Source organism: Taeniopygia guttata, chromosome 5 (assembly GCF_048771995.1).
Source record: "Taeniopygia guttata chromosome 5, bTaeGut7.mat, whole genome shotgun sequence".
In the NCBI taxonomy this organism is placed as follows: Eukaryota; Metazoa; Chordata; class Aves; order Passeriformes; family Estrildidae; genus Taeniopygia; species Taeniopygia guttata.
In genome coordinates, this window is record NC_133030.1 from 38,335,063 (window position 1) to 38,356,044 (window position 20,982).

General features: G+C 36.6%; 1 protein-coding gene across 4 annotated transcripts in view; it reads left to right on the plus strand.

Moving 5' to 3' along the window:
- The window catches only part of NUBPL (NUBP iron-sulfur cluster assembly factor, mitochondrial), an 81,305-nt gene that overhangs the window by 10,901 nt on the left and 49,422 nt on the right, over nt 1-20,982 (plus strand). For all 4 annotated transcript variants that reach the window (XM_072930207.1, XM_030274622.4, XM_072930206.1 and 1 more), the window contains exons 4-6: nt 7,090-7,180; nt 18,760-18,799; nt 18,889-18,979. In XM_072930207.1, coding sequence (XP_072786308.1) covers nt 7,090-7,180; nt 18,760-18,799; nt 18,889-18,979 — 222 coding nt within the window. The remainder of the gene's footprint in view (nt 1-7,089; nt 7,181-18,759; nt 18,800-18,888; nt 18,980-20,982) is intronic.

A 20,982-nucleotide genomic window follows, 5' to 3' on the forward strand; every position in this document is an offset into this window, starting at 1 on the left:
GGGTGCCCGGGGCCGCCGGTTCGTGCCCGGGGCCGCCGGTTCGTGCCCGGGGCCGGCGGCGGGTGCCCGGGGCCGGCGGTTCGTGCCCGGGGCCGCCGGCTCGTGCCCGGGGCCGCCGGCTGGTGCCCGGGGCCGCCGGTTCGTGCCCGGGGCCGCCGGTTCGTGCCCGCGGCCGGCGGCTGGTGCCCGGGGCCGCCGGTTCGTGCCCGGGGCCGGCGGCTGGTGCCCGGGGCCGGCGGTTCGTGCCCGGGGCCGCCGGCTGGTGCCCGCGCCGCGCCTGTGCGTTTCTGGAGCCGCAAGGCTGGCCTGGCTATCTGACCCACGTCAGCACCGGCGGGGGAGAGGTTTGTTTCTCGTGCCTGTATGGTTAACTTACAGCATAGTGATGGTGTAGGTAGGAGCCAACTCTTCTTGTCAACTCACTACTACGGTAATAAAATTCATGTTAATTTCTTCAAACTGTGTATTTAATCAAAACCCACACATTTTGAAACTACTCAAAAGCCATCCAGGTTACTCTTTTTACATTGATTTTTTTTTTTTTTTTTTTTTTTTTAATATTCAGCTTGTGTAATTAAACTATTTGTCCACAGGACAAATGCATTCTGCTACATTCATAGATTACTTTACAATGCATATACATTTCTTGCTGGTAAGGAAAAAGTTCCATGTGGGTAAACAAATGAATCTATAAGAATTTAGACAATAATGGGATCCTTCACTGAGTAATTGTAGCATGAAGGCAAGTTTTGACTTGTTTCGTCCTCTTCCTATGCAGCTTTTCTAATTGTTTGGGTTTGATTTCTAGGTGTCTTTAACTCTGTTGCATAGAGAATCAGGAGACTTAGCTAAAGTCTTCATGCTTGTTTCTTAATGCTGAGAAGTTTCAATGAAGCTGGAGATGCCAGTTAGAATTGATTTGCTTTGTTTGAAATGATAGCTTAACTTCTAGATCAGTTGAAAAAAATGAGATAATAGAGCTTAAAAACTGGTGCTCTTTTTCAAATAAAAAGTGAATAACATTGAAAATACATTTTAACATAGACCTCCTAAAATATATTACTTAAATCAGATAACTATGTGCTTAATTTGAAGAAAATGTCCTTTTTTTTTGGTCTGTTTTGTTGTTAAATACCTATATCCTTAGTCTTTAAGTCATTGAAAGCCAACTGCAGGTACCATAGAGACTGATGTGAAAGGTGGACCCTTTTTTGTAATAATCTGACATGCTGTGAAAGTGGAGAGGCAGCTTGTAGAGATGTGGTAATGCTGGGGATTCTGTTTTGGTAATTTATTTTCCAAATTCTGTATTGAATTTTTTTATTCCCAGCGGGGTGGAGAATGTGCAGAAAGGCCAAACAAGGTTGAATTGTTATGGACATTGTGTAGGAGCTAGTGCAGCCTGTTACGGAAAAGAAGTGCTGGGGGAGTCCTCTGGCTGGCAGAAAATTACAAACACTTCATATAAAGGAAAAGGGCTTTTAAACCAGTAGCAGACTAAGTGTTTAAAGCAAGTTTGCATTTCTAGGATAGGGTGAAGAAACTACAGTGGTATGTTTTTTGGCTTTAATCCAATTTACAGTTAGGCACTCAAATAGTGTGCAGCTGAAAGAGTTAGAAAATTAAGGATTAAAAGATGGCTATTCATTGTGTCAGTATGTCAAATGAGGAATCCATAGCCTATCCTGATTTTAAAGTTCCCTTTTGTCCTATGTGTTGCTGCTTGCACTTTGGGATTAGCTCTAAGTCTATAATGACATTAAAAGGGTAAAATGAGAGTCCTGGTGGTGGATTAAGAGAACCAGCTTTAAAGTAACTGGCACCTTCACTTAGCAAAGCTGGAATTTTCTTCTTTGGAATGGACTACAGCTGCTGAATATTGGGAGCACTTCTAGTGTAGGAAATTCTTCACTGTATAGAACAATAACAGCTCATTAACCCGTGCCTTTATCCCTCCCAGGCTAAACACCAGGGAACTCTGGTGGTTGGCAGAGTTGACTTCAAAGTAAAATACTATCTGCTAGCATCCAGTGGGGATACATATGCCCTACCAAGTAAGGGAAAAAGTCTCAGAAAATATGAGCAAAAATGAAATTAATGCTGTCAAAGAATCTTTGGATGTTTAGCACTAATACAGGCTGTGTTAACAGCTATTTAGAGAAGCTTTTTGTGAACTCTTCTTTTTATTGTTCTTTTTTTCTTCATTTTTTCTCTGTTGGTATGGAGTCTTTAATCAGGTCTGCTCCCCAGTAAATCATTTGGCAACTTAGAAAAAAGTAATATCACCAGATTCTTCGCTGCACACAGAATTGTGTGGAGGGGTCCTTTGTGATATACTAATGAAACTGGTTGCATTTGGTTGAAAATTTGTTACTGGAAAATCTAATTGATTTTGTAGTCAATATTCCCTGAAAAGCAGAAAAGGGACCCTACATAAATGAAGTGTAGGGAGGGATGAAACAGTTCTTAAGGATCTGCTCAAAGAGCTAAGAGGAGGAAAGATATGGATCATTTGTCATTAGCATTAATTTATGCCATCTGAACAAGGACTATGTACAGTAACATTTGCCTGCCTAAGAGAACAAACATAATAGCAAACCAATACTTTCTAATCTGCATAAGGAAAAGAAGAGGAGGCAAAATTTATTGGCTTTTTTACATGACCTCTGTCTACCAGGACTTTGGCCTTCAACAACTTCATTTTAGCTTTTTCCCCCGAAAGAATTACAATTAAGTTCAGAGCTTGAAAATCATTAATTTAGAGTACTGCTGTCCTCCAGATCTCTATTACTCACAAGGCAGTGGCCAGATTCAAGGACTAAACTGAAATTTCATTATGAAGAGAATCTTGCCAGAGAAGGTAAAGGAAAGGATCTTTCCAGTGAGGTTATCTGTGCCTGTAATTTGTACGTATCAGGGATATCTGTAAGAATATCTTCTTTGTCTATTCATGTGGCCTTTGGTTTTCTTATAGATCGAGAATCTGTACCTGGTGACTGTGAAAACTAGTTTTTGATTCTTCATGTGGGTGAGAGAAGTTTCTAAATTAGAATGAAAACTTCACTGTATTTTTAATGAGTTAAGAGCTGCAGTGATTATGTAACTTAGAGTATATCACAAAGAATGTTTGTCAGAAATTTTTAGAGCAGTCTAATGGGCAAATAAAACTTTGCTGAGAAGATTAATGATAATGAAGTAGAAAGAATTACTTAGTCAATGATGTAAAATCAGATCAAGAGGAGTTATAGTTTTTTATTCTGTAACATTGTTTTGTGTTCTTGAGGTCATCAGTGATCAGATGAGACCATGACAGTACCAGTACTGCAGAAATGGCAAAACCTAGCAGTAGTTAGGCTAGTTCTTAGCCCAGTTAGTTCTATAGGCTGTTTACCTACAGTGAGGGAGCCTTAAAAGCCTTGATAAGAAGGTAAATGTGAACATTTGCAAAGTTTTAAGTAGTGCTTTTGCTGGCATAGTACTTTTGTTCTTTCATGTGGTGACAGTATATTTATTTCTAATTTCATGGTCTCTGTCTGATGGAATTTTGATAAGGATCTTATACTGTATGTAGAGGTCAGTGATACTACATGAGTTTTATATTTTTCAAAGTTAACTTCCAGTGACTTTGATTAAATCATATGGGGATGGTTACATTGTCGCTTGCATCTTTAGAGCTTAAGCTGCAGAACTTGCAGTGAGGCAGCCAGAAATAAGGTCTCTAGAAAATATTTCCCAAGTGCAGTAAACTTGAAGATTGATTCAAACTTTCTTTCACAGCTGGGCAGGTGAAAGGAAAAGGACAAATGTTAATTTGAGAACAGCTGTTTTGAACTTGGTTATTGCTATGCCATCTGGGGAGATGGAATGCTGTTTGTTTAATAGTACAGGAGAGAAATATGTTTATAAGGAGAAAAAACAGCCATAAAGAGACGGTGGAGTTGTGTTTTCTGGGTCCTTTTCCTGCCAGAGTGCCAAGGGAGGCTGTGGCAGTGGTGTGTGCTGCACTCTGAAAAACACTTAGTAGCAGGGGGATTTCTATGTGCTCGGGTGCGCTTTAAGTACTGCATTTCTGTGTTAATGAGTATTAAGAAAAAAAAGATGCCCCATTGGTATGAGAAGTACATGTATATCAAAATAGTCAGAAGACATAAGAGCAATCTTAGAGCTTTTTTCCCTCCTCTGTTTTTCCTAAGTTGCCTTTTTAGGTTGTGCTTTTGATTCTCCATAGTCTATTCCTTCTGCCCAGATGTTTTTCTTTAGCTTGTGTGATGTTATGTATGTTTTCTTAGGATTTGATTTAGTACAATGCTTTGAAAGATGTGCTGTTTTATATGAGGTTAGGTTGTATGGGGAGAAAAAATGATTTATTAAAATCTAATTTAATTTTTTAATTACTGCAACTCATGCATCTGGATTATATTTCACTCAGCATGAGAAGTATCTGGCAATTTTGATTAACAGTGTCATGTGGTAGCATCCAGGTGTGTGCATATTATTTCTTCTCTTGGGGATTTAAAACATTGTAAATGCTGGAAGAAATGATCTGGACTGTACTGTGCATGTCTTAAAAAATCCCTTGGTAGCTGCCATAATACTTTTCTGAGATAATTAAACCTTGAGTAAAGGGTTATTGGCATTCTAGAGATGTTTACATGCTGCAAAAGCAGGGATATTTGAGAGAAAGAAAACCATAGCTTATTGAGCTGATGCTCTCTGTGTAAGCTGCTACTTCTAGGCGGTGTGAACTCTACTTGCCTAACATGTTGAATTGCTTGATAAAGAAAAAAACCCTGCCTTAGGCTATCTCAAGTGAGGTTCTGTCAGTGATAGAAAGATTTCTGAAACACTTTTTTCCTATAATCCTGTAGAAAGCACTAGGCTTACAGGAATACTTGTGCTTTTGTTAACATGAATCGTAGAAACTTGAGACTGTTAATTATTCTTCTGTTTGAAGACAACAATTTTATTGAACCATATCCATGAAAAGCAGTGCATGTCAGAAACAGGCACTTTACTTACTTTTGAAGAAGTGTGTAAGTCTTTTAGATAAATGGTCAGGTTTATTGTATTAGCTTGGTAATTTAAAGTAATAGCTGAATTTGTAAAGTCCTCTAGGATGTTCTTCTCCAGTGTGGATCTATTTATTCTTTAGTTCAGGAAATCTTGGACACTTAGGTTGGATAATATCAATACAGTAGATGCAGTGCTGCTGACCCCCAAGAATCAGTGGCCTGTAGTGTTGAATACCTGATTATATGTCCAGGAGGTCATGAAGTCATTCTAATTAATTTAGGTCATCTTAAATCTTTAGTTCCTTTGGTCTGAAAGTGAAACTCTTGAGTTGTGAAGTCATTGTAGTCAATCAATAGTCAGTCAATCAACTGATCTTCCTTGCATGAGGGGGAAGATCCTCAAGAAATTCAGGGGAAGTATGCCATCAGGTTTAAAACACTATGTAGGTTTTTTAGTAATTACTTGCTTTCATTTGGGAAGGAATTAGGTGGAACAGCCTGTAGATGATGTTTTGATAAGTTTGATTAGCTGCAGACACAGATAAAGGGACTGAGTCATGAATGTTTCTAATCTGTTAAAATATGCATTTTATATGAGAACAAAGAAATTTTACTGGTTTGTTTTACTGTGTCTTTAGAGTCTAACATAAATATGGGTCTTTTAAATGTTTTTGAAATTGCAGCTTTCAACAAGGCAAGAAGAAGAATTTGTTACAGTAACTCCTGAACTTTTGTCTAATAGTTCTCACAAGGCATCATAAAGAAAAAGTGTTAAAAAAATCTACATTAAATAATCCACATTGAATAATCCACATTAAATAATCCGTATAATCATATGTGCTTTGCTCTGTTTTACTAACAAAATGTATATCGAATAACCAAATCCAAATTTGGTTTCTTCAGTAAAAACTTATTTTTAAAAGTACATACTAGGTCAAATATGATAATGCTTTTTTAAACTTATTTTTCTCTTTCCCATCAAAACTGTGATAACAAAATGGCTTAATATAAGATACCAAGTTAGGAAAGCATCACCCAAAAAATGAAGTACACATTTTGAAACACTGACAGCGGCAGTCTGATTTGGCATTGTTGGAAAAGCTCCTCTTGCTGCTTTAACCTTTCAAACAAGCTCTTAAATATACTTGTTTGCAATTTTGCAAAGTGTTGAATACAGTTAGCTTTCTATATTAGAGAAACTTGACATTCAGCACTTTAAAGGGCGTGCTCTTTACTACTTAATTTGCAGAACTTAGTAATTGGTACTATGTCTTGCCATCTGTAGAAAAATAGTTTATTTTCCACAAAATATGTATGTGTATCTTTTAAAAAAAGAATATAGAAAGGAGTTTTATAAGTCTAGACTACGTAGCTGAAATATTTTTATTTAAAGTTTATTGCCGAATGTACCATATGTAGTTGAATAAACTCATTTTTAGCATACTTTTGTGTAAATGTATTTGATTAAAATGCTATGCCTTCTTAACTAGCTTCAGAAACTTGCATTTCAGTAACTTCAAGATGTCTTCAGAGTGTACTCTGCCACTTAAATGGAAGACAAAAATATGTTTTTTATGTTTTTCACATTCTTTGTAATCACTGGTATGATTTAATTTGCATTAATTTGCATATACTTACAAACCTCCTGGTTTTTTTTGTGGTTTTTTTTTTCATTTTTCTTTTTTTTTTTGTAACAATAAAATTTGATACCTTGTTTAAAACATTCAGGTGTTACTTTTTTTATACAAAAGTACATGGAATAGAGAGAATGTTGGTTACATTGCTGGTTAATATAAAGTCTGTGGTCTGCAATGTGAGTAAGAAACTGTACAAGTAAGAAATCTGTGTGGAGAATCTAGCTCTTGTCAAGGCAACTGACCCAACTTGTAGACGTTGTATTTCATTCTTCAGTTGCTATTTAGAGAGAAAGGAAACAGTGATAACTGATGTCTCAAATCAAGATTTTATTTTTATTTCTTTAAACAGTATTGAATTTTGTTCTGCTAATGATACAGAAATGAGGACATTTTGAAAATTACTTTCTTTTTTCTTTTATTTTTCACTTTTACTTTCTCAGGCAAAAGAAGTTGGTTTACTTGATGCAGACATATATGGACCTTCAATTCCAAAGATGATGAACTTAAAAGGAAACCCAGAATTAACACCAAGTAAGTGGAAGGGATTTTTCTTGCTGTCTTTTCTGTAGAGATGAGCATGGTCTACTCATGGGGGCCTCCTTGGTGTGGCACAGAAGGGATGCAAAGAGAAGACTGAGTGTATGTATATATTTATTTTTTTCTAATACTAAGGTTACTTTCAAAGCTGCCTTGTACATCTAGGAGCATATTCAGAGACCTATTTTTTGTTAATCTTTGGTGCGTGCACTCTCATGGATTTTTACTAGACTCTGGAAGGGAAGGTTATTTAGCAGTAGTTTAAAAATTGTTATATAGTATCCTACAGTAGATGACTTTCAGTTGAAGACCAAAACCCACTAATCTAGGGAAAGAGACACTAAAAAGAAAAATCAGTAAGAGAAGGATCATTACTTGAGAGGCAATTTGCTTTAATGGTGTGGGCAGCCTCCCTGGTTTGCAGATGTTACTGGATGGACAGAGAGGTCATTAGTATCTGGAAACGGGCTCCAAAGAGTCTCACAGTAAACAATTTGCCCTGGCTGTAACCATAGTGATTTCATAGTCGCTTGTATGAAGTGTTGTTAAAATGATTGTTTGATTTCTCTTAAGCCAAATGTGCCACATCACTCATTTGTGTTTGAAGTTGTGTGCTTAGGAACACAGTGGTGGTCACTTCCCTACCGGAAGGTGAAGGCAGTAGATAGAACTCCTAATTTTCCTTCTGCTGGGAAGAATTCTGGGGAAACATAAATTCAGGTAGGGCAGTCTTCAGAGTAATAAAGTGACCCAAAGTAGAAAGATCCCATCAAGTCTGTTTGACTTTCACCCATGCCAGCCAAGGATGAAAATGAAGAATGGCTTTATCTTGATACCCTGTTCATATGATGTTTAAGTGTAAGGGAGCGTGGGTTTTAGGGTGGTAGGGACCCTGGGGTGATACATTTTTTTTATCCTTGATTTTGATTATCCTCTGAGACAGTGCATGTAAGTAAAAAAGTTAAAAACACGTAACCACATACAAAACTAATTGCACACTGTAGCATCTGGTCGACGCATTAAAATGTGGTTGGATCCTTCTGAAGAAAGCACAGACTGGCCATACCTGTTGTCAGGGAGGGATCAAGGACATCTACCAGTTCAAGCAGGACATAAAAGGGCTTGAAGTGAAGTAATCAACTGCAGTGTTTGTGGGCAGCAATTGCTAGGTAAAAGGAAAGTTAAATATTCCTTCTGCTTCTTTTCATGCCATGATCTCTCTTTTATTATAGAAAGGTTTGGGTTGAAAGGAGCCTTTGAAGGTCATCTAGTCCCACCCTCCTGCAATGAGCAGGAACATCTTCAACTGGATCAGGTTGCTCAGACATCCTGATCTTGAGTGTTTCATGTCTACCACCACTCTTGGCAACCTGTTTCAGCATTTCACTAGCTTCATTGTAAAAAATGTCTTCCTTATGTCTAGTCTGAACCTACCGTCTTCTAATTAAAAGCCATTACTTCTTGTCCTATTGCAACAGGCCCTGCTAAAATGTTTGTCCCCATCTTTCTTAGTTCCCTCTAAGTACTAAAAGGTTCCATTGGGGTCTCCTTGGAGGCTTCCTTTGTCTAGGCTGAACAGCCATGATGCTCTCAGTGTTTCGTCATAGGAGATGTGTTCCTTCCCTCTATATCTACTCTAGTATTGTTGTAGAATGTTCATTTGTAACTCATCTTAATTTGTGTGTGTATATGGGTATTATGGTTGTTGATCTTTGTTCTCACCTAGTATAAAGCATGCAGAATGAAACAGTGCCAGTATCTTTAAAGGTTTGTTATTAAGCTTGCAGTATCAGCCTCTGAAAGCTTAATGTGGCAAACTTAGAATTTCTTATATAATTAAAATTCTCTCTCCTTATGGTTATGCCCTAAACTCTGGATAAAGAAAAAGTAATGTATTTCCATGTACGGATGCACTGCATGTGCATATACAGACAGCTATCAAATTGAGTACTTCCTACATTTAAGTACCTAGCTTACAAATGCAGGTTTCATTTAGATAAATTCTAAGCAAGCAGAGTACTTAGTTTTATTTGTTGGATTTTTGTTATATCTTTTGAAGTCAAAAGGCCGCTGAGTGATAAACACATAAATAACTGAGCCTTGTAATGTATAATCAGTAGGATTTGAATTCCTGATATAAATGGAAGTATTCTTGCATTCACTGGTCCTTGAACTCCATTGAGGATATATGTCATACAGGCTGAGTTTTCCCATAATAGACTTTTTTGCTATGAATTTTGTATTTGAAGTGCATTGTGCAATATGAACACAAAAGGAATTACGTTGTGGTGTTCAAATCTCCTCTTTTCATTTTTATGTGATGTTGACTTCAATTTTTCCTCACTGTCTGAAAAATGGATTAGATAATTTTGAATTCCTTGATTGTTTTGCTATGTATTCTGTCGACCCATACCTAATTTAAATCCATGTCTTGAGATGCAAATTAAAAAGCAAATTGCCCGGTTTATTTCTTATGGTTGTAAGAAACAACTTCCTAGAAATGCAAGAACTTAACACTGTATTCATTCAGATATTGAGCAGCTCATTTTTGTTTCGGTGACTGGATATTTCTGGTAAACAGCTGAATAGAATTCACTGTAAGCTTTGTCTTTCAAGCATGTTTCAAGCATTGTTAGTAGTGCAGAATTCAGTGTAATAGAAAAAATTTGAAGATTTCCCTGAACTGAAACTGCTGCTGTCGTCTTGTAAGCACTAACATTTTGATCACTGAAATATCTTCTTTCTAGTTCTGTGTGGAATGCACAAGTAAATACCAGGATTTAAAGAACATGCCTTTTTTTTAACAGACAGAAAAATGAATTTGTATATTTCAAAAGCTTGACAGATGACACAAGTCTGCTGAGAAAGACAGTAATTTAGTATGAATAACAAGATAGAATTTGTATTTCAGGGATTCTGTTCAGTACTCTGTGTATTTTTAAGTATTGAGTTGATGAAACTGAAAAGTAACAGCAAGAGAAGTATTGTCAAAAGTGGTTTAATTCTGAAGTAGGAATGACATAGAAAACTTTAATTAAAGTTTAATCAATAATTCCTTTAACGAGTGACAGATGGGATAAGCTTGCAAAGAGGTGATCAATCATAGGTGTGTGTATATATGTATGGTACATATAGAGATGTATATAAATATATTGATATAAAAACGTGTATGACTTTTGTATTTTGATATAATGAGGTTTCATGTTATCTTCTGGTTTCTTGCTATATTTTCAAGAGTAAAACAAGCTCTAAAGAAATACTGCATAGAAACTGGGAGAGCCCAGGCAGTTCTGTGTTACAGAAGTGCATGAGCTATGTCTACATAACAATAAGTCAATTAAAGACATTTTTCATAACATACCAATTAAAAAAAAAAAATGTTTAAAGTCTTAATCCTTTCTTCAGTGTGAGGCATGGATTTGAAAATGAATCTGTAGAGTAATCCTGGGAGGTTCTGGGTACTTTTGCAATGTTTGATTTCTATTTCTTTTCTCACATGAAAGGGGATTAAGGATGCCCAGTACCATACAAAATAAGTCCATACAGGAGTTACTACTTCTGAATAGAAATTATTATGGTTATGCTATAATTTAAGCATTCATAATGAATTGGGAGTTCTTAGTGAGGAATCTGTATAAATGGAAGATACTGCATTAATTTAATTTTGCAAACTGTAGTACATTAAAAAATCTCCTAACATCTAATAGGCTGTCATTCAAAATACTTTAACTAAATGGTCAGGGAAATGTTGGTTAATAAGTTCACCACTGAACTTAATTAGCTAAGGGAGGATTATCTAACTCTGGAATTAATATTAACATCAGCTACAATATATGTGCAGGGCAATGCTAATAGCATAAATTATGAAAATATTACTTCTATTCTTTCCCCAAGTAATTTACTTAAAAGCAGTTTTCTGGCTTAGTGAATCGCATTATTTCATTTTTTCCCCTTTTACATCTGCCATTTAAACTAGGTGGCACAGGGTAAAAACTTACATTGCCAAAAGCAGTGCCATTTTGGCAGATAGATAAAGTTTCTTTATTTAGTTTGATTATGAAGGTTTTGGTGGGTAAATCTTTGACAGGTGACTTTACTCTTCTTATTTCAAAACTTTGTTGCCATTTAATGATAGCTTCAGTATCTTTAATTTCTTAATAAAATAGTATATTCAAAAGATCAGTAGTAGATGTCTATTTCCACAATTTAGAATAAAATGTCATTTCTTAGAGAAAGCGACAGTGTGTGTGGCTGCCCCATTGAATGGAAGAAAATTGCAGGAACTATAGAAATGGGCACCTGAATTTTTTCACTGGGATATGTTTAGATTTACATAGCAGACTCTCAGAATGTGAAAATTTGAGATAGTTGTGGCTGTTTAAAGATGTCTGCTAGAATGGTGTTAATGGATTGTGGCACATTCATTTGAGGGTCATAAACAGAAGATTTGGAGTGGACTAGTTAAATAGACAAAATATTATGTACCATAATTATTTTAGTAACCATGAAGAAATTTCTTGATATTCGCTAAGGATTTAACTTTAAAGGTAAGGCTTGAAGTCTTGAACTTGTATCTATCATGTTTTATCAGTGGAACTGCATCATGATTAATTAAAAAAAAACCCTATGTTTGATTCTCTAAAAGAAATATTTGTTGCTGATACCAGCTCTTGATTGGTGAGCAAGTAATTTTTATATTGTGTGTAGTCTAATGATATGTTTTATTGATTCTGTTTGGAAAGTAGCCTGAACTGAACCCCTGTGTTTTACTTTTGGTGATGTCTTAGCCCAGTTTATCTGGATGGCGGAAGTACAGTATTTCCATGTGTCTTACATGTGACAAAATAATAATTGAGAGTGTTGTAATTAATTGTGGTTTGTATTTTGGTGTTTTTTTCAAATGTGATCAAGTTGTTGAAAATGAGAAGACTACTTGAGTGTTTAATATTTTCCTTGACTATTGCCCTCAAACCTGTAACAATAAACCTCAAGGTGAATTAGTCCAGCTATTGTTGAGTTTACTTGTGGAGAAAATCAAAGACCTTGGAAGGGAAAGGAGATGGCGGATATACAATTCTGCAAGTAATTATTTATAGGCATACAGTTGTTAGCTGCTGGTTAAAAGGAAAAAAACCTCTAGGGAATTAATTTATTAACATTTTATTCTTCATTATACATAAATTCATACAATTACAAAAAGTGTAAGATGAGAAATGTAGTGTAGTAATTAAAGCCTCTTACTGAGAGCAGTCTTTTTGGATAAATGGCAAATCAAATTTTACCAAGTGCCATTCCAGTATAAATTACTGAAACATCATAACCTGAAATAATACATTTGAATTACTTGAAGGCAGATTTATATTACTCTTTATGTTCTTAATCCTGCAGTGCAGTAAATTGCAAATTACTTGATTTGAATTGTGGCTAGCAGATACTATATTATAAAGTTTACTCTTAGAGGTAAAAATGTTTTTTTGGTTCAACTGGTGTGAAAACTGGAATTAAATTGCAAAATGCCTTTGTTATAGGAACATGATAGATACCCTTTTCATTATACATACATAAACAAAAGAAATAATTCATACTTTTGTAGACTGAGCGCATTTACCTTTTTGCTTATTTCAGAGGAATAAATGTTTCCATTTCTCTGCTAGAAGAAAAATTGAAGGAGTGCAACTAATTCTGAAATTTTTCAATATTTTTACCTTGCAGCTTCACTTTTGTGCATTTTTTTTCCTTCATGGGCTTCTTGCTGTACTCTCTTTCCTTCTCCTTCTCTGCAGTACAATGTAGTGGCTTTTTGTAATAGAGAAATGAAGCAGAATAGATCAAAAACGGGAAAAAGTAGTTTAATTATTTCCCTGTAGAGCCCAGAGGCCAAAAGTGACAATAAGAGTTTAAAAGCTAGCATCTCTTTCCCTTTGCTTTAGTTGATGGTCGTAATCATTTATATACAGAGTGTGATGCCATATGGTGTGGGATATCCCTTTTGTAACTTGAGATCAGCTGTTCTGCTTGTGTCCCCTCCCAGTTCCTTGTGCACCCCCAGCCTGCTTTGCTGGTGGGGTGACAAGCAGGAAAGACATGGACTGTGTAACCACTTCTTAGCAATAACAAAAACATCCCTCTGTTATTAACACTGTTTTTGTCAGAAATCCAAAACACAGCTGGGTACCGGCTTCTATGAAAATAGTAACTCTATCTTAGCCAAAATCAGAACAATTACACATAATCCTTTGACCAGTTTTTTTTTTCTCCCATGTCTTTTCAACTAAACTTCCCCCCCCCTTTTTTTTTCTTTTTTTTTTTGGTGGGGGGTGTCTTGATCACAGTACTGAACCTAAAAAGGCTGAATTGACACAAATGCATCATGTTCTGTAGTTTTGCTTTGAAAACCATGAAATCCCTAGTTAACTGGAGTATTTTTTTTTAAGTTGGTCTTAAATTAAAGCTGATGTGTAGTGCATCTCTGCCCCTGGGGTTCCTGCTACTCCCTGTTCTGCTCTGCTGTCTGGCACTGTTATGTGACTGACCAGGGCAGTTCCCCTGTCACAGTAGAAATCATTGCTTCAAATGACATGAGCTTTCCTAGAGGTTTTTGTGTGTCAGGACAGATGCCTTAAACTGAATGTTGGGTTAGTCTATTACATTCCTTGTGGATATAATGAACTAAAAGAACCTGCCTAAATTAGTCTAATAAAGCTTTTGATCCACTACAAATAAAATTTTTGGCTCCTTGGGGATCTGAGGGCATTTAAAAATGTGGGTTATTTTAGCAATTGTGAGGAATTTGTGATGGAAGGTAATGGCGTGATGCTTAAAACTAGTCCTGTGTTTTAAACCTATTTTAAGCCTAACAAGTTAGTGTTGCTTTAAAATGTAACAAAGATGCTTCTAAATTGCTGTGTTCTTTACTTGTGCCAGATTTGCTTTTGAAGTACAGTCTTCCAGCAAGCAATCAGTTCTGTTGCTTTTAGGTAAGACTGATAAAGTCATACCTGCAAAACTGTTCTGTTAATGAAAAAGCTTTTACAGAGCTTTGTTTCCTCTGCGGTCTTCCGGGAGTAAAAAACGTGTAATACCTTCTCAGGTAATGGGACTGCTAGACCCTCTAAATATGAGAATCAAATCTCTTGGGGAAAGTTGCATTTCATTATGGATATGTTTCTTGAAATTGAACGGTGAGCATGGAATTATGCTCTTTAAATCTCATTACTAGTTTGCTTTAGTTAAGTGTTTGGGATGTTTTCGTGGTTAGATAACACTGTTACTGCAGGATGTAATGGGCAATCACAGTCTTCTTGTGTGGAGCTCTTCAAGCTTAAAATACAAATTGTGGTATTTCTGGGGCAATCCTGCAAATAAACTTACAGCACAGTGTGAAATCAAGCCTGAAGTCTCAATTAGTCTGTCACTTGGCATAGAATATTCTAGGCTTCTGGCATAAGTAGTTAAAACAATGATTACAGTTAAAGCAAGGATTTAAAATGTATGACTTTGACTAACCTTTTGATAATGACGGCATCCTTTACCCTCTTCCATAGATTGGTGTCACTGTTTTATTTCAAGGTACCTTGCCCTGTTGAAATTCATTCCCCTCCCCACAGTGGCATTTCTTTCCTCTTTACCATTCTGTGGGTGGAATTCACTTGCCTTTGCTTAGGAAACCAGTACTACTTTAAACATGCCTGGAGTTTGGTGTCAGGCTTCTGGCTGCCCCTTCAGAAGATATGTCTCTCCCTATGCCCTCTATCAAATCTGCTAGCCATGTACAAATCGCAGCTCCCTAAGGCATCCAGAGTGGCAGGAGGCATCTATGGTTACACAAGTCAAGCCCAACTATTTTTTTACCCTTCCTGTCCAATGTCCCCTCCCTCCCTCTTCTCCTTCGTTCATATACTTGTAAACTCAGAGAAACTTTATTTAATAATTATAAGCTACCTTTCCTTTTCATAAACAGTATAATGCTTTCTAAGGTGTAGCATAACATGACAATCTTGTGGAATAACCTTCTAACTTACTTGATGGGGTAAGATAGAATGTAAGCTTTTGCTTGTGCTTTTGTAAGCCAAGACTTGGAATGACTCCTTGTGACTTAACCCTGGGCTCCATTGCGTGTAACTGTTATTTGGGAAGACAGAAACCATAATGTTGAATGTATTCCTGATTCTTTTTTGTCTCCCCAGCTTTATATGCTGAGCATGAGGCCATATGGTGCGGGATATCCCTTTGCTCAGTCGTGGTCATATGTTCAGGCTGTGTGCCCTCCCAGTTTCCTGTGCACTCCCTGCCTGCTTGCTGGTGGGGTGGTGTGAGAAGCAGAACAGTTTCTGACACTGTGTTCATCACAAATCCAAAACATGTCACCATGCAAGTTACTGTGAAGAAGTGTAACTATACTCCAGCCAAAACCATATACATATATATATGTAATGTAATTCTGTACATTCTGTACATTTTGTACATTCTGTGTTCTACTGACCCTGTGACCCTGGCCATTGTTGGACATCTGTGTCATTTTTTTTGGAGAAAATGTGGAGTAACTCAATTACCTTGTTAGGATAGTCTGTTTGCAAGGCATGATTTGTTTGGGGAGAAAAAGCTTAGTAAAAAAGAATTAAAAAATGCATTTTCATTGATGTAATGAACATCCATCTTCATTACATCAATGTTACTCTTCCCCATGTGAGTAACAATTCAATCTTCAGACCAATCCCAGAACTCTTTTAATCAGCAATCTGCTATAATGCTGTCATAAATTGGCACATCTGCCTTTTCTAGTGCCCTACTTGTATTCTATCAGAAAAGGCATTTACTGACATGTCATTGGTGCTACATTGATCTTGCTGATCCGATTTTGTATGTTCAGAGAAAACACTGCAGTCTTTTACTTAGGGCCATCAAGCCTACTAGAAAATTGCAAACTAGGCTATTTTATTTATCTCTTGGCATAAATGGTATGCTATTGCTGTGTGTTATGATTCTAAGAAATCTGTTTTGTTGTGTTTTGGAGCTGTATGATAGGCTTCTGATAACACAAAAGCATACTTTAAAAGCAATGGGAATTAGATATGTTACTGAGGTCTCATTAAGCTAAATCTTCTTTACATGTTATGTTTTAGAAAATCTTCATGAGACCCACAGTGAAAGAGAAGGAAGGCCTGTTGCTTTTGATGAGACAAGGGTGATTACCAATGCCCACTGAAGCAATTTAGATTTGAGATTAGTCTTAAGAATGATTTTTAGCAGTAGGCAAACAGTGGGGAGCTCTGCAGTATTTTGTATTACTTTGAAAATATGCAGAACGTTAGATCTAGAATATGCAGCAAGTTGTGAATTGTTCCTCTGCATTGTATAAATTTGATTAAATCTTGCTGCTCAGAGCATTTTATAGTCCTTGTTGTTAACCAAAGAAAATGAAATTCTGCTGTTGAGAAATAAACCATGCATATATTTTTAAAAACAGAGGCCCCTTTTGCTGCTCTGTAGGTCAGTGTTTGTCTGCTCACAGGAACTGTCCTATTTTGTAAAGGAAGGGGAGATGCTGGAAGGTGTGTGTGCTCAGCCTGTGTACTTGGTCTCTGCGCAGAAGAAACTGTCCATGCATGTTGAGATGTCTGACTCACATAGTGTAGCGCAGTTGGACTGAACTGAGAAGTGGCTTAGTATTTTGGTGAACTTCCCAGAATAATGCATCTTTTCCATTCTTCTTGTGCTCCAGTTCCTGAGCCTCATGATCGGCAGTCAAAACTTGGCCTCCCCTTTTCATTTTGTTTTGTCTTAAAATTGTCCCTATTTCGTAATTAAAGAAATCAAGGAAAAGTGGTATACACTGTTGCAAATACATTTTTCCTATTTCTTCTTTTTTTAACAACTCTCGAAGGTAAACATGTAGCAATTTCTCTCAATACTTCTAACAGTATTTTAACTTATGGTGTATATTTTGTTTACCAGGACACCAAAACAGTGCCTAGAGAAGGCTCTAGGCCAAAGTTCCAATGTCATCAGCCTTTTCATAACTAAACTGTCTTACTGCAGCAGGGGAAGTAAGACTGTGATTGCTAGAAATGTGGTTAGAAAGTATAATGCCACCTGACTCAACACTGAAGAGCTGCACAAGTCAAGAAGAGCTGTATGCACTGGTGCAGTGTAGCAGTCCAAGCCAATCTCTTTTTCAGTAATAGCTCCCAACTCATTCCTGAACGCAATAGTCATACAAGTGATTTGTTTATCTTCCTGTTTTGTTCTTTTTGATTTGTAAACCAAAACATCCAATTTATTCTCCACCATATTTCTACAAAATTACATGGTTTGAATGCTCACTTATTTGATTGCTTGAAAGCTTTCATCTGTAGAGTTTAGCGGTTTAATTTGTATGCTCTTGGTTGTTATTTTATTTGAATTTGGAGTTCAGCTGAGTGCACTGTTTTTATTTTACTTGCATTTTTATTTTACTCTCTTTATGTGTTTTACTTCAGGTGCATCAAGGGTTTCTGTCAAAATCTACATTATAGTATATTTTCTATTGTTTAAAGTATTCTTCCTATTTTCTGCTAGTCCCTGCCTGTGCGTGCTCTTCCAAGCTATCAACTAAACCAAATAAAATGCCATTTGTTGTTTTTTGTGAGTGTGTGTGCCATTTTGAGATAAGGTGTGGATTTAGATGGTAGAAACCACAAGGAAGAGTTTTGGCTTTTGTGAGATTTTTTTTTAATGCCTTCTTTTTTATTGTTTTGTTTGCTTTCTGCTTGCATGCCCTTTTGTGGGCAGAAAAATTACAGTATTCCCTCCCTGCTTTTTATTCCTGACACTGGAGGGTATAGAAGTAAGGAGTATGACAAGGATAATGCATCTGCAATATTCAAATAAGCATCTTTTGTTACTACAGAAATTTGAGAAGATTTGCAGATTTCTATCAACCTGAAGAAATCTGTGACTAATTACTTGAAGCTGTTGACAATGTATAGTTTAGGGATGGCTTTATTTGGTATCTCTGCTCTGGGGTTTCTGTAGCAGATTTAACAGAAGCAGACAAATTCCCCAAATCTCGGATATGTTAATGGGAATACTCCTCTGATTCATGAAATTAGTGAATAGAGTAGATTAAAAAATAATAATTAAAATCCCACCATGTTTTATGATTTTGGTTTTTTTCCAATATAAATGACTCAGCTTTTAGTGATTCCTGATAGGGAATTTATGCCTTTCAGCATAGGGATTTTATAAAAATAGATTGATTTTGGCAGCACAAAGTGACATTATATTATGGACAAATACATTGTTATTCTGGCAGAAGATGAATTGTATTAGTAAAATGTAACAACCTAAGAAGTGGAGTCAGATTCTTGGGCAGAATAGATAAATCCATACATTTAATGAAGAGATGGGGAGGAAAAATAACTGTTTAAATAGAGATAAATAAAAAACTGTTAACTGTTTAAATAAGCAACTATTTAAATTGCTCTTGAAAGAAAAAAAAAAAAAAAGTGTAAGCTTACTTCTTTAAAAAACCCCAAAAATACTCTAAAACCATCTCCCCTCCAAAAAAAAACCCTTGTTTGCTTTTGTTTTAGAAAATCTAATGAGGCCCCTTAAGAACTATGGAATCGCATGGTAAGCATATGTTTTTATTTAAATCAAGCTTATTTTCACATGTACTTGGTATTGTGCTGTAAAGCTCAAGTTATTGTTTGTTGTTTCAGCATGTCTATGGGTTTCTTGATAGAAGAGACTGCCCCGGTTGTGTGGAGAGGGCTCATGGTAATGTCAGCTGTTGAAAAATTGTTGAGACAGGTAAGGCTTAGTTACGTATTTCTGCTTCAAAGTAAGCAGTTATTTTGAAATGCATTTAACTGATACATGAGTATCCAAAACATTATTTCATATGTTAGTGGTGACCATTTTTGTGTCTTGGTTTTCTTAAATTCAGGTAAGGGAGGAAATTGATACTTTTGTGTTTAGCTCTCCCCCTTAAATAGAGCTGTTGTTCTTTGCCTTTGATGAGTGAATTACCACAATTTGCCTTCCATCTCATTTCTTTTTATGTTTCTTTATGCAATTGTTAAAAAAAAAGGCATTTTGAAGTTGCCTAAGGATTTGAATGTATAGGTATCTATGCATATCTACAGCTGTATTCCCTTATGTGCTTGTTAATTCACCAGCACTAAGGATTCTTGGATGGCATTTGAAGTGACAGGTACAGGAAAATCATTAGCTACAATCTCTTTGTAATGCAGATAGATTGTTAGTTAATAAATCTACTGGCATGTAGAAGTGGGATTACTTCTTTATTCTGTGGCAGATTTTTTTTCTTTTATTTTGAAGAGATCTGTGGAGTGCTAATGAGACAAATAGCTGAAAAAATGCATTAAGGTTGCATGTTTAGACTTTGAAGTGACCGACATTGTTCACATCTAGAGAACTACTGTGGACAGCCTGGAGATCGCAAGGTTTCTGTTTGTCTTCTTTAAATGCTTCCTAATATTGTGCTTCTTTAATGACTGAAAATAATTTTTTTCAGCCTTTTTCCATTTTTACTGAGTTCTCCTTTAGCACGGATTTTAGAATAGTGGCACATACTGCTCTAGTGACAGAAACCATATGTCTGCCAAAATTTCAGGAAGAACATCTTTGTCAAGAATTGACCTTTAAAAGTAAGGGGTATCCATGCCAATAGCTGTGGAGACCATTCTGACCTCTGTGTGCTGTGTTGCACTGGCTGGCTTAGGAAACTAGAATGTCAAACCTTGAAGGTAGTTCTAAAGTTAGCACCTGCTGTATTGGCATGCTCTGCCCTGGGAGACTGGAGGCTGGCAGGCACTGCAGTGCTGTTCTCAGTCCGCAGTGTCCCAGATGGGGAGCGTGTGCCAGCATCCTTGTGCAGGGTGCGGGTGATGCTGTGTAATGAGCTCCCTGCTCCCTAGCAACCAGTGCAGCTACATGCTGGCCAACCATGCTGTGGGAATGAGACAAGTCCATTAATGCTCAGGGCATCACTGATTTCCCTGGCAGTGAAACCTAAGCTGTGAAGGAGGAAGGCTTTAAGGCTAAATTTCTCCTGCTCACATGCATTTTGCTTCTGCGTGATGACTGGGATAGTCTTAAATGTGAGCTGGAAAAGTTTGCATCTCTTCTTTTGAAAAGAAGCTCACAGATCACAAGGGAAAATGAGCAGGTCTGTCTGATGTCCAGGTGGCTTTAAGAAAGGAAAGAATGCATGTTCCAGACTGAGACGTGCTATTATGTTTTTAAAAACTGTAATCTCCCTTCTGCAGTTACCAGCCATTCTCAGGAACGGGTTAACTGTAGGACCAATAGTTTAATAACCTTGGACACCTAAACAAGAGAGAACCACAGCATGTGATGATCCTTTTAAAGATACTATTGTTCTGTTTTATATTAGAAATAGTTTTGTGTTCTGTTGGGGATTTAAAAAACTTTTGTTTTCTCTTTATCTGTTCTGGTTGGTCTTAGCTATTACCTCTTGTTTTACAGGATAAAGTTGCTTCCAACAATGAAATGCTTCTGCTGGTATTTAAGTTTCCAAAACCATATTCTTTAGAAATAGCTTATCTCTTTAGCTGCATAGAAACCATTTAAATTAGCTCCCTAATCTAGATTGGAGTATAATGTAAGTGTAAGAAGTTCCTGTGCATTCAGACAAGCTGGTAAAATACTAAGTTCTTAAAATAGTTAATTCAGCCTGATAGAAAACATAGATGCTCCCAGACGTTTTCCCTAAAAGCACTGGTGGTATTTCATATTTGTGTTTACTGTTAGATGGTGGAGAGGTTTTT